We start from the raw sequence: 13,697 nt of genomic DNA, 5'->3' as shown, positions 1-13,697 counted from the left end.
TTGAAATTTCAAGTTAATATCTTGAAATTTCAACTTCTGTATCTTGAAATTTCAACTTAGTACTTGAAATTTCAACTTAATATCTTGAAATTTCAAGATAGTATCTTGAAATTTCAAGATAGTATCTTGAAATTTCAATTTAGTTTCTTGAAATTTCAACTTAGGATCTTGAAATCTCAAGATAATATCAAAAATAAATTAAAAAAACAAATGGCCCTAAAAGGCCGTACATTGGATCACATCTCTGTATTTGTGTAGGTGTCGTGGAAAGCCAAGAAATCCCAGAGTTCCTCGGACACAGAGGATGCTGCTTTGTCCTCCCAGCTGACAGCTGTCTCAGGGGTCACTGTTTGTCCAGCAGGGCAACAGACATGCTCTCTGGTTGTGGGCCTTATTGATGATAAGGTAAGCACTAGAAGTTACCATATCTGTGCATAGATACAGGCCCAGTACTTCTTCCCTTCTAAATTAATTCAGAGAGGGGCCAATGATCTAAAGTGCTGCAGACTCCAATGTGTTCCCCAGCGTGTGTAGTCCCACAGGAGATATCGCTTGGGTGAGATCAAACAATATCTACACTGTAGATATCGGTGCAATGAAATTGCATCACAATGCTTTGCAGACCATTGTGACATCATTGGTTACCATGACGTCACAATCAAATGACATCACTAATGGCTCTGCTACTGAAGCTGTTTGCAGTACTTTTTACACTTAAGACACTGCTAATTACTGTCTACAAACCAAAAAAGTTGGAAGAATGATGTTGAATGATAAATAAAATCTCACCCAAGTGTCTTTTGATATCAAATATATCAACACTCGTTGATAAAAGTGGAAAAAATCCTCGGTGAGCCTCAGAGTTTTCCCACTTTTATCAACTCGTGTTGATATATTTGATATCAAAAGACAGGAGGGTGAGATTCTCTATATGTATCCAACGTTCTGACAGGACCCTGAGGAGGAGTTCCAGTTCGTGGTCCAGCTCCTGGCAGCAGTGGAGGATGCTGAGCTGGAGGAGGGAAGTCTGTTTGCTACCGTGGTCATCGCCACAAGTGACTTTGTAAGAGGACTGATCGGTTTCAACCAGGCTTCACTGTGAGTACTCGCTGGTTGTCATGTTTTAAAAGACTGCATGCAATGTTGTTGCAGTTATATTTTCTCGCCACTGTAATGCTTTAAAGAGATATTCTGACTCTAGGTCACAGCATGGGATCATTCATGGTTTTCTGCAGTTCATCTTTTAGCTATTTAAAAGTTTTTCAGAAGCTCATCTTTGATATGATAAGCCATCTGTGTGAATGAGTTGGGTTTAATGCCGCTTTTCACAGTATTCCAGTTATATCATGGGGTGTCAGCTTAACCCGAAGTGATTCAGGCCTCAGACATTTACCACTTCGGTGAAACCCACGAGTATGGGTATGGTGCTGACAAACCTAGAAACATGATTGGGGCGAACCGGGATTCGAACCCACATGCCCAAGGGACGCAACTCTGCACAGCGAGTACATCAGAAGTAAAACTCCACTCACTCATTGTGTAGGTTGGCGATTGTTGGCGATGAGGACAAGACCGTGCGTTTGACAGTTGCACGCACCATGGGACAGACCTACGACGTGGAAGTTTCCTATGAGACATTTGAGACTCTGAAGATTGAAGAGTCAGGGGTTGACATCTATCCTGCAGTTGCGTCTCAAGACTTCAAGTCCCAGTCTGGAACTCTGACGTTTGCAGCTGGGTCACAGGTTTGTTATTCACAAACTAACTGCTCATATCTACTCAAGTTGGGATATATTTCTGATATATTACATACTTCTCAGGTATACTTAAAACTGGTTACTTTCACATATCACTATGAAAAAGTGAACTCATCAAATGTTATAAGGGACTTGTCATTTTATTATGGGGGACGGAATGGAAGGGCACAGGAGATTGGTCTTAGGACTGTATATAATTGTTGCCAACCAACTATACGTAAGTATTCAGATTCTGCCACCTCTAAAAAAAGTGGAAAGAGTCTACAAAACAGGTTAAACAAGCCACTGGGTGAAACTGAAAAACACTGGGTGAAACTGAAAGACATGGGTGAAACTGAAAGACAATGGGTGAAACTGAAAGACACTGGTTGAAACTGAAAGACAATGGGTGAAACTGAAAGACAATGGTTGAAACTGAAAGACAATGGGTGAAACTGAAAGACACTGGGTGAAACTAAAAGACTATGAGTGAAACTGAAAGACAATGACAATGGGTGAAACTGAAAGACAATGGGTGAAACTGAAAGACACTGACACTGGGTGAAACTGAAAGACAATGGGTGAAACTGAAAGACAATGGGTGAAACTGAAAGACAATGGGTGAAACTGAAAGACAATGGGTGAAACTGAAAGACACTGACAATGGGTGAAACTGAAAGACAGTGGGTGAAACTGAAAGACACTGGGTGAAACTGAAAGACAATGGGTGAAACTAAAAGACTATGAGTGAAACTGAAAGACAATGACAATGGGTGAAACTAAAAGACAATGGGTGAAACTAAAAGACGATGGGTGAAACTGAAAGACAATGACAATGGGTGAAACTGAAAGACAATGGGTGAAACTGAAAGACAATGGGTGAAACTGAAAGACAATGGGTGAAACTGAAAGACAATGGGTGAAACTGAAAGACAATGGTTGAAACTGAAAGACAATGGGTGAAACTGAAAGACAATGGGTGAAACTAAAAGACAATGAGTGAAACTGAAAGACAATGACAATGGGTGAAACTAAAAGACAATGGGTGAAACTAAAAGACAATGGGTGAAACTGAAAGACAATGACAATTGGTGAAACTTAAAGACAATAGGTTAAGTGCATCACAAAAGGGTAAGTGAAAGACAATAGGATAAGCTGGAAGACAGTAGGTCAAACTGCAAGACAAGCTTGACCAAGTCTGCACAAGCACATTAAAAATCAGAAAGCGTTTTGAAGAACAATAATATGAAATATCTTTCCTTTTAGTTTTGTCACACCTATCAATTACTCCTTTTTCACACAAAAAATCGGTTCACAAACAAAAACTAATGTCGGGCCTTACCAAGTCTTGCAAATGTTTCCTTATTCATTCCAGAACTCCCTGAAGACTATTGATGTCGAACTCTCACCAATCACAAGCTCCAACAACCCTCTACCCAAACAGTTCCGTCTCAGACTCAAACTCCCAACAAACGAAGCTAGGTAGGGCATGCAGTTGTCTATCTAAGGAATCAGCTAACGTTAGTAACTCTTAGTGAGTGAGTCTACACAGAGTTAAAAACATGAAATAATGTTTGTTTTTTATACACAAACAATTGGACGAGGGTAAGTCTTGGGGTCCCAGAAGACCATTCTATAATTTCCCTGCATGATGATAATCCTGGAACTACTAAAAGCTGTTGGTTGGTTTGTTGTTTAACGACGCACTCAGCAATATTCCAGCTATGACGGCGGTCTGTAAATAATCAAGCCTGGACCACACAATCCAGTGATTGACATCATGAGCATCGATCCACGCAATTGAGATCGATGACATGCATCAACCAAGTCAGCGAGCCTGACCACCCAATCCCGTTAGTCGCCTTATACGACAAGCATAGTCACCTTTTACGGCAAGCATGGGTTGCTGAAGACCTATTCGACCCCGGATCTTCATGGGTCCTGAAGGCTGTTAATGCCGTTGTTTTACATTTCTACAGCCTTCATGCCAGCAATGCAGAAGCCACAGTTCGCATCGTGAAACAGAAAGATGTCGGCATCTGGATGACAATTGCTGAAAGACTTAACACACCCCTTACAGATCCAAACATACAGAAGTAAGTACTAATCCACAATGGTTGTACATAATTATTTTTTGAAATTCGACATGTTTGTTCATCATTACATGGTTGAATTTGATGACATGTTTGAACTTTTTGACATGTCTATTCATTGTTACATGTTTGAACATTTTTCATGTTTGTTTATTTTGATTTGTTTGTTCATTGTTATATACCTGTTTATTATTTATGTTTGAACATTATGACATTCTTATGCATGATGACATGTTTTTTAATGATGTTTGTTCATCATTACATTTTTGTTCCTCACTACCTGTCTGTTCATGATGTTTGTTCATCATTACAATTTTGTTCCTCGCTACCTGTCTGTTCATGATGTTTGTTCATCATTACATTTTTGTTCCTCACCACCTGTCTGTTCATGATGTTTGTTCATCATTACATTTTTGTTCATCACTTCCTTTTTGTTCATGATGATGTTTGTTCATCATCACATTTTTGTTCATCACTACCTGTTTGTTCATGATGATGTTTGTTCATCATTACATGTTCCTTCATTATGGCATTATGTTCATTGTTACACGTTTATTATTAATGTTGAACATTATGACCTGTTTGTTCATGATTGCGTTTATTCGTGATGACAGGATTCTGGCTCAACTGGACACTATAGTGAGAGATGACCTGGATGATAATAACATGAAGCTGTTGGAAGACACCCTGGTCAGCATCACAAAGGAAGGGGAAAAGAGGAAGTGAGTCACAATGTATTGAGGGAGTGATTATGGTCTATAGGCAGGGACCATGCATACTGTAGACCTCGGGGAACTGGGTTAGTTGGGGACCATGCATACCGTAGACCTCGGGGAACTGGGTTACTTGGAAATTATGCATGTCATAGACGTCGGGGAACTTGGTTACTTGGAGATCATGCATGTCATAGACCTCGGGGAACTGGGTTAGTTGGGGACCATGCATACCGTAGACCTCGGGGAACTGGATTACTTGGAGATCATGCATACCGTAGACCTCGGGGAACTGGGTTAGTTGAGGGCTGTGCATGTCGTAGACCTCGGGGAACTGGGTTAGTTGGGGACCATGATTGTCGTAGACCTCGGGGGACTGGGTTAGTTGGGGACCATGATTGTCGTAGACCTCGGGGAACTGGGTTAGTTGGGGACCATGATTGTCGTAGACCTCGGGGGACTGGGTTAGTTGAGGGCTGTGCATGTCGTAGACCTTGGGGAACTGGGTTAGTTGGGGACCATGATTGTCGTAGACCTCGGGGGACTGGGTTAGTTGAGGGCTGTGCATGTCGTAGACCTCGGGGAACTGGGTTAGTTGGGGACCATGATTGTCGTAGACCTCGGGGGACTGGGTTAGTTGAGGGCTGTGCATGTCGTAGACCTTGGGGAACTGGGTTAGTTGGGGACCATGATTGTCGTAGACCTCGGGGAACTGGGTTAGTTGGGGACCATGATTGTCGTAGACCTCGGGGGACTGGGTTAGTTGAGGGCTGTGCATGTCGTAGACCTTGGGGAACTGGGTTAGTTGGGGACCATGATTGTCGTAGACCTCGGGGGACTGGGTTAGTTGGGGACCATGCATGTCGTAGACCTCGGGGAACTGGGTTAGTTGAGGGCTGTGCATGTCGTAGACCTTGGGGGACTGGGTTAGTTGGGGACCATGATTGTCGTAGACCTTGGGGGACTGGGTTAGTTGGGGACCATGATTGTCGTAGACCTCGGGGGACTGGGTTAGTTGAGGGCTGTGCATGTCGTAGACCTTGGGGGACTGGGTTAGTTGGGGACCATGATTGTCGTAGACCTTGGGGAACTGGGTTAGTTGGGGACCATGATTGTCGTAGACCTCGGGGGACTGGGTTAGTTGAGGGCTGTGCATGTCGTAGACCTTGGGGGACTGGGTTAGATGGGGACCATGCATGTCGTAGACCTTGGGGGACTGGGTTAGTTGGGGACCATGCATGTCGTAGACCTCAGGGGACAGGGTTAGTTGGGAACCATTATGTGACATTCTGGAATACTTTTTTAAAAAGTATTTAGCCTCAGGAGTTACACAAACAAAAATCTGTAAAATGGTGGTCATGAGAGCTACTCCTGACAAGATGTGTGAAAATGCTTGTATTTCCTGTCCTGATACGACTTCCTCACTCATTCACTCTAAATAGATGCATTGTCACGTTTTGATGGGTCAGCTTATGACAATGGCAATAGCCTGTGTACGGCATAGAGGTGTCACTTCTTGGACAGTCACCTTCCATGTCTGTACTTTGCTAATATCTTTTCAATTTTGATAATGAAAATTATCATAAAACAGTTCTGAAGATTATATTGATACACGTTATCATATTTGACAAATGTGTTGCAATAACGTGGTTGAACAATACATAGAGGCTATTTGGTTTTCCTGTTGAGAACATATTTATCTCATCGTATGACCGGACAGTATTTGATATTTTTATGAAAAAAACTGTTCAGTTTATTTTGTATTTTCTTACATCGTCTTCATGATATTACTCTGAAAACCATAGTGTCATAGAGGGAGACTGAAAGTAGTTCCGGCACAAAGTGCACAAGTTGGGGGCACGGGTGGCCCAGTCGTCTAAGGCGCCGCGATTCGCTGTGCAGAGTTGCGTCCCTTGGGCATGCCAGAAACCTATTATTGTGGGTTCGAATCCCGGTTCGCCCCAGTTATGATTTTGGGTTTGTCAGCACCATACCCATGCTTGTGGGTTTCACCGAAGTGGTAAACGTCTGAGACCTGCATCACTTCGGGCTTTCCTCCCACATTAAGCTGACACACCGCGATATAACTGGAATACTGTTAAAAGCGGCGTTAAACCCAACTCAATCACTCATTAAAGCAGTGTTAAACCCAACTCACTCACTCACTCACTGCTGTCCAGGCTCTCCCCGGAGGTGGTCACAAGCACGCTGAATCTGTACTGTAAGCTGATGGAGCCAGGAGCCACTGATGCCAGGAAGGGGAAATACTCCATGGCCAAGTCCCTGGAGGCGTTTGCGTACACTCTCCTGAAGGATGCACCTTGCCTTGAAGCATCTCATCCCGATGCTGGAAAACTGTGAGTCACATCATCAAACACTGTCTGGAGCTCTGTCATTGCTTCGTGTACCTTTAAGGTTTTCAGGAGGGAATATTTTGGCATGGACTGGTAGGGGTGAAACGATACAGCAAAGTCGCGATACATAGGTCACGACATGATGCGTATCGCGATATGCATATTATGTCAAATCGCATGAAACATCTTGACGATAAATATTTCAGAGCAGGTTCCATAGGAAAAGCTAATTAAAATACATTTTGAAATATTTGAATGGCAAAAACACTGGGGGTTCATTAAAGAAGTTGTAAGTAATATATTTTGGAAAGTGTGTTTTCTTGTATCGATACATAAAAAAACGTATTGTGTATCGTATCGTCTCATGAAAACTCACAATTCACAGGTGCACCGATGAAAGTACAGTGCTACACTCACTCATTCATGAGATATCTTCTATTAATGTTTGGTTGGCGTTAAAAAAGTGGTTAGTTATATGAATATGTAACAGACTCGGAACTGACTTGGTATAAGAGTCCAGTAATTAGTAGTACCAAGGAATTCTGTCCATCTGTTCCTTCATCCATCTGTCCGTTTTCCGAGGACATTTTTTTGTGTGACCCATGACTTGATAATTACTACATAGATTCTTTTCAAACTTGGTGATCACTTTTAATACCTATTGGAGAGGTACACTGCAAAGTTTGATTTCAATATTTGGATTTTCGTGACCTATAACTTAAAAACTACTTCATGGAGTCTTTTAAAATTTAGGGAACAGTTTCCATACTTATAGAAGAGGTGAAAAGTATTTCTGAAAACAATTTTTATCATTTATTGAACTTTTTTTTCTTCAACATTTGTGCGACCAATAACTTAGAAACTACTTCATGGATTCTTTTCCAATTGGGGGTAGGGTTTCTTTACCATTAAGGGAGGAGCGCTGCAAAGTTTGATTTCGATAAGTGGATTTTCTGAGAATATATTGCCTTTTTCATGTTTTGAAATATGTTAGAGTCTAAGTTGGGAGTATTAGTGAGCCCTGCTCACTTCCTGTCTTGTTCATCTAGACCTGCTTAGAGGCCGATATATAAGCCCGTGTCTGCAGCAAATGTCATTTAAAATTCCCAAATTGGACTTATATTTTTGCCAAATCTTATAATTACTAATTCTGTGGCTTTGTAGAAAGGTAACTTGTATTTAAAAAAAGAACTACTGTAAACAGGGAATTTTTTGCAACCGTTTTATTATTGCGAGTTTTGCGAACGAGACTCAATCGCAAAAATTAAAAACGCAAAGATAAGAATAAATTATACATACACACTTTATTCATTGCAACACATCATCAAATGTTGAAATCATCAACCAGAACCACAAGTTACTCAATAAGTTAAAAACACAAATGAATGCAGAATGGTCACACAATACATCACAAATGACAGTGTAAACAGACCAATTAGTGTCTTCTTATATAGTTTGCATTCAAACTCACAGTCATGAAACTGAGTTGAGTCAATTGTCGTATTTGATAATTGGTCGCAATCCCCTCCGGTTTGGAGAGAAGCTGTCTATTGTTTGGTAATCTAGGGGTCATCTCAACGGCAACTCAAAAAAATATCTCGTCTCAGTATTGTCTTTCGTGTGGTATTCGCAATATTTTAACAGCGCAGAAATAAAGCTGTTTACGGTATTTGAAAAATCCAAATATTGAACAAATTGATATTTTCCCAAATTGCATGCCAGGGGCACTTTGTTTAGGATCCTAGATAAAAACTAAAGTCATGCAGAATAATGATGAAGTGAGAACTCCATTTAAACATCAATGATTTTATGAAGTATTGACAAAGCATGTGACAGGATCTCAAGGCCAAGTGCGGCAGCAGGTTGCGGTGATTGATGAATGTGTTGGCTGGTCTCTTCTCTCTTGTACTTTTGAGGTACCATAATCAGTGTGTTTGTGTCTGGCTGCTTATATGTAGAAGGGTACAGATCTGTTCGGGGGACAGCATACATTTGGCATTGCACAGCGGTTGTGACCCGCAGTGGTTGTGACCCGCAGTGGTTGTGACCCACAGCAGTTGTGACCCACAGCGGTTGTGACCCACAGCGGTTGTGAACCACTAAGTATTGTGTATGAAATGGTGCTGTTTAGGCTTAATGTACATCAAGTTCACTGTTGTGTGAGTATGTCCTGTTTTTCCAGCACATAGTTGAAAATATCATGTATATGGAACTTGGTTATGTCATTTAATAATAATATCCTTAAAAACAAATGTGATCACCAGGAGAAAAGGGACGTTACGGGTGCTAGGATACAATTGTGCTCTGACATTTCCTGGTCTGTTTGTTACAGAGTGTCTCATGAGTGCAACAACGTCAAAATATCGGCCGGGAGAATCCCAATAGAGACGCTGAAAGGATTCAGCTTTACAGGGCAGTAAGTAGTGTAGTATTGTCCATGCATAAACCAATGAGAAATACCGATTCTCAAGTAACTGTACCATGTTTCATAATGTATGTTATATGGTGCATGGTACAAAGAAATTTTGAAATTAAGATTTACATTTACAGATATGGTGAACTTTGCCTCGCCATTTATTTGGTCTAAAATTCATTAACAGATGCTGATGACTTATCTTGTATTGGACATGCATAAATATCATTCTGTCATGACATGGAAGAATGCTTCATTCTGATTGGTCAAAAAAGGATTAAAATCAGGTATCAATTCCATTTGATACCTCTAAATTAACCTTTTCACAAAATACATTGTGCATATGATTTCATACTTCTTCAGTAACAGATGGCCTCAGCTTTTGTTATCATAATTATGACATTGTATTTATTTTTTTAGGCGCAGAGATGAATTTAAGTTTCCAAACAAGATACCAAGTGTCCCAACCACAGGAACAGAGGTACATCTTAGAAGCATCTATTGTTTCCAATGTCTGGGGATGAGGAAGCAAAATATAAACTAAAAACTTCCAACCACATTTCCAATGGAACAAAACACAGTTTGTCACGCTGACTGCAACTAAGTCGGTGCGCATGTACTCAGTTTGTTGATTTGTGCATTGGAACTGTGCAGTGTTCTTATCAGTAGGATGCCAACTAATGGGCATATTGTCTTGTGTGTAATTTGTGTGGCTATTGTCCCTTAATGTTGTTGCTATCTGCTGGTTTTCATTGGGGGGGCCTGCATTCTATATTATTAGGGGCAGTCGGGGAGCCAAGCGGTTAAAGCGTTTGCTTGTCACACCGAAGATCCGGGTTCGATTCCCGACATGGGTACAATGTGTGAAGCCCATTTCCGGTGTCCCCCGCCGTGATATTGCTGGAATATTGCTAAAAGCGGCGTTAAACCATACTTACTCACTCACTCACTCACTCACTCACTCACTCACTCACTCACTACTATATTATTATGTTGAATACATATTGATGTTTAACTTCTGGCTGGTTTCATATATGTTTGTTTGTTTATTAACTCAGTAATATTAATGAACATGGCAGAAGAAAATCACTTCTTTGCATAAAAATATAACAATGAAAAAACTAACAAACCCAAGGCATTACCTGTATGTGTCTATTTCCAGTGTAAGGATGTTCACTTCATAGAATATAACAGCGACCTTTGGTACCAAACAGAAAACCCTCAAGCATTACTGAACGGCAAGGTAAGCTGACATAATTTGTCATAATTGTCATAATTGTCATAATTTGTCATACAGTTGAGATCTCCAGAAAACCCTCCACCATCAACCACTGAACAGCAACGTAAGCTGTCACAATTTGTCATACAGTTGAGATCCCTAACTTTATGGAAAAGAGAAGGATTCATCCGGGCATTGCAGTATACTGCAGTAATCATTTTGGGCCACAGGGTCTGCACCATTTAAGAAATTACAAAACTTGGGAAGTTGTTGGAACAGACATGTTCACATGAGTCGACAAGACCTAGTTCAGTTCAACACATGCATGTTTGGGACAAATAACAAATATACTTGTAAGGCTAAAATATGATCAAAAGGTTGATTTTAGAGGTTTTCAGAAAGCATTTCTTGTATATTTGAACATGAGAAAGTCTTTGATACAAGCTGATTTAGTTATGGGGCTGATTATGTAGATAAGAACAGTACAAACATGGCGAAGCAATCATCTTGGATATTGGACTTGCTCATTCTTTGATTTTCTCTCCCCTTTTGCACCTTTTCCCCATTCTTGGGTACTTGAACATGCCAGAAGTACAAAACTTGCAAGTGTAGGAAGGATACTGGCTAGATGTCATTAGAACACGTCTGACCAACTTTATGCCACTATTGCAGAGTTTTCCAAACTGTAAAATTATACATTTCCAGTGGGTTCAAAAAGGGCTGTTATCCTCCCTTCCCCCCCCCCCGAATCTCACAGGGCTTGCCCCTCCCCTATAATAAATGACCACTCCCTTAAAACAAGACCTGGGACTAGATATCAACTATCAGGCACTCAACTTGAGGCAGATCCACAATCTGGCTCATAAAATTAATTTGCTCATTCTTCACAGATCATATCAATTGGCATCAAGGGTCAGTCATCAGGATATTCAGAAGATCCGGTCACATTCAAGATCCACAGTCCCGACCGGCGAGTGTCCACGTCCACAGCAGAGTAAGTCAGTCACAGATCAGTCCACGTACTCTTTTGTTGGACTCTTTTGTTGCACTATTGCTGCAGAATGATCTGGTAGAGTTGCACTATTGCTGCAGAATGATCTGGTAGAGTTGCACTATTGGTGCAGAATTATCTGGTAGAGTTGCACTATTGCTGCAGAATTATCTGGTAGAGTTGCACTATTGCTGCAGAATTATCTGGTAGAGTTGCACTATTGTTGCAGAATTATCTGGTAGAGTTGGGTTATTGCTGCAGAATGATCTGTTAGAGTTGCACTATTGCAGCAGACTGATCTGGTAGAGTTGCACTATTGCTGCAGAATGATCTGGGAGTAACATATAACCGTCACATTGACTTACTGCAGGTGTGTGTATTTTGATGAGAGTGCAACCAAGTGGACAAATCCCACAGATGTATGCAAGGTGACCAATGCTGTCACTCTGGGAGACGAAGACTTTGTGGGGTGTTCGTGTAATCACATGACCAGCTACTCTGTGATCGCCAAGACGATGGACCCTGGACTGGTGTACTATGAGCTGTGGTTCTACATCTGCTGTGCAGTCTGTATGGTAGGTACACCTCCTTCAGGCGGCCGTTAGGTACAGAAATAATCCTGTAACACACTGAAAACAAATCAAGGGACATCCATTAGTTATTATGTGTTTAAAGTCTTGAATTGGCTGTTACAATCATCTTAGCGTTAAGATCACTTTGTGCAAGTGAACCCTGGACTGGCTGAGATACAGTGTACTGTGTAAGACAGTCATATAGGCCTGTCTGGCCTCTCAGTAAGGTGACTCTCGATTTCTGTGTATGTGACTGAATGTCTCTGTCTATCTGTCAATGTCTTCCTTTATGTGACCGCCTCCATAGTCTAGTGGTAGAGCATCCACCCAGAGAGTGGAAGGTCTGGGGTTCGATCCCCTGCCACGTCATACCAAAAGATGTTAAAAGATGGTACTTGTTGTTACCCTGTCTGGCGCTCGGCATTAAGGGGCTAAAACTAGGACTGGTCTGTTCGGAGTCAGTATACTGTGTCTGAGTGGTGTATTAATGTTAAACTCTGGCATGGTATCTCAGTGGGCTAGAACTATAAAATCGGCATCAGTCCGGACTAGTACAAGCAGCCACACACACTCGTGCATGCTTATCGCTAAATAAGTGCAATAATCTTGGACAGAACGTTAACCTCACTTCACCTGACGTCTTCCTTCATGTTGCAGGCTTGTCTTCTGATTGTGATCATCCTCCATCACGTCTGCTTCACACAACCCATGATATCCGCCAGTCTCTTCATGCATCTTCTGTTTGCTGCCTTTGCAACTCAGGTAAGGATGGAAGACAGTATTCCATCAGATAGAACATTCATGATGATGTTCCAGTCCTGGGTTGGATTCCGCACAAAATACCTTTCCCTGTTGTCAAATCCTTGAAATTGGAAACCATATTCCTGTGAGTGGCACAAAGCTCAACTTACTTGTTAAGATTTGTCTGTAACACATCATGGCCCCAGGACTCAGTAGTCTATGGCATCACAGTTCACTGTGCAGAGTTGCATCCCTTGGCCATGTCAGGATATGCTGACTATGGGTTCATATCCCCGTTTGCCCTGATCATGATCATTCAAGACCTGTGCTTGTGGGTTTCACCAGGGTGGTAACGTCCATGATTAGTGTTGCATTGGGCTAACCTGCAATGTAACTGAAGTGCTGTTCAAAACAGCATTGAACCAACTCATTGTATCATTTTCTATTTGGCAAGATTTTAGGGATAATTGTTGAACTAATAGTAAACTGTATAGTAAAATAAATAATAGTAAAACAATCACAAATTGATATACCTGGCATTTTCAAATTGTGCTAGGTGTAAGGTTACACAGGTATAACTGAGGATACAATACTTGCATCCTGTGTTTGGGGAATGTGGGACCCCGAAAAATGAACACCAAAACTGATCAGCCTCCCTAGAGGTCATCACATTGACAAGATGTCAAGACAGGAATGACATCATGAGTATGGTACTTATATCAGACAAGATGTCATGGCAGGAATGACATCATGAGTATGGTACTTATATCAGACAAGATGTCATGGCAGGAATGACATCATGAGTATGGTACTTATATCAGACAAGATGTCATGGCAGGAATGACATCATGAGTATGGTACTTAT

General features: G+C 41.3%; 1 protein-coding gene across 4 annotated transcripts in view; it reads left to right on the top strand.

The window, feature by feature from the left end:
* The window catches only part of LOC124136725 (adhesion G-protein coupled receptor V1-like), a 168,052-nt gene that overhangs the window by 143,692 nt on the left and 10,663 nt on the right, over nt 1-13,697 (top strand). For all 4 annotated transcript variants that reach the window (XM_048401180.1, XM_048401247.1, XM_048401155.1 and 1 more), the window contains 13 exons: nt 259-405; nt 953-1,098; nt 1,544-1,745; nt 3,112-3,218; nt 3,716-3,832; nt 4,444-4,551; nt 6,723-6,899; nt 9,229-9,312; nt 9,730-9,790; nt 10,472-10,552; nt 11,419-11,522; nt 11,890-12,094; nt 12,749-12,853. In XM_048401180.1, coding sequence (XP_048257137.1) covers nt 259-405; nt 953-1,098; nt 1,544-1,745; nt 3,112-3,218; nt 3,716-3,832; nt 4,444-4,551; nt 6,723-6,899; nt 9,229-9,312; nt 9,730-9,790; nt 10,472-10,552; nt 11,419-11,522; nt 11,890-12,094; nt 12,749-12,853 — 1,644 coding nt within the window. The remainder of the gene's footprint in view (nt 1-258; nt 406-952; nt 1,099-1,543; nt 1,746-3,111; nt 3,219-3,715; nt 3,833-4,443; nt 4,552-6,722; nt 6,900-9,228; nt 9,313-9,729; nt 9,791-10,471; nt 10,553-11,418; nt 11,523-11,889; nt 12,095-12,748; nt 12,854-13,697) is intronic.

This window comes from Haliotis rufescens, unplaced genomic scaffold (genome assembly GCF_023055435.1).
Source record: "Haliotis rufescens isolate VD_foot unplaced genomic scaffold, xgHalRufe1.0.p SCAF_1, whole genome shotgun sequence".
In the NCBI taxonomy this organism is placed as follows: Eukaryota; Metazoa; Mollusca; class Gastropoda; order Lepetellida; family Haliotidae; genus Haliotis; species Haliotis rufescens.
Note: the sequence above shows the minus strand (reverse complement) of the source record. Positions and strands in the feature narration are given on the sequence as shown.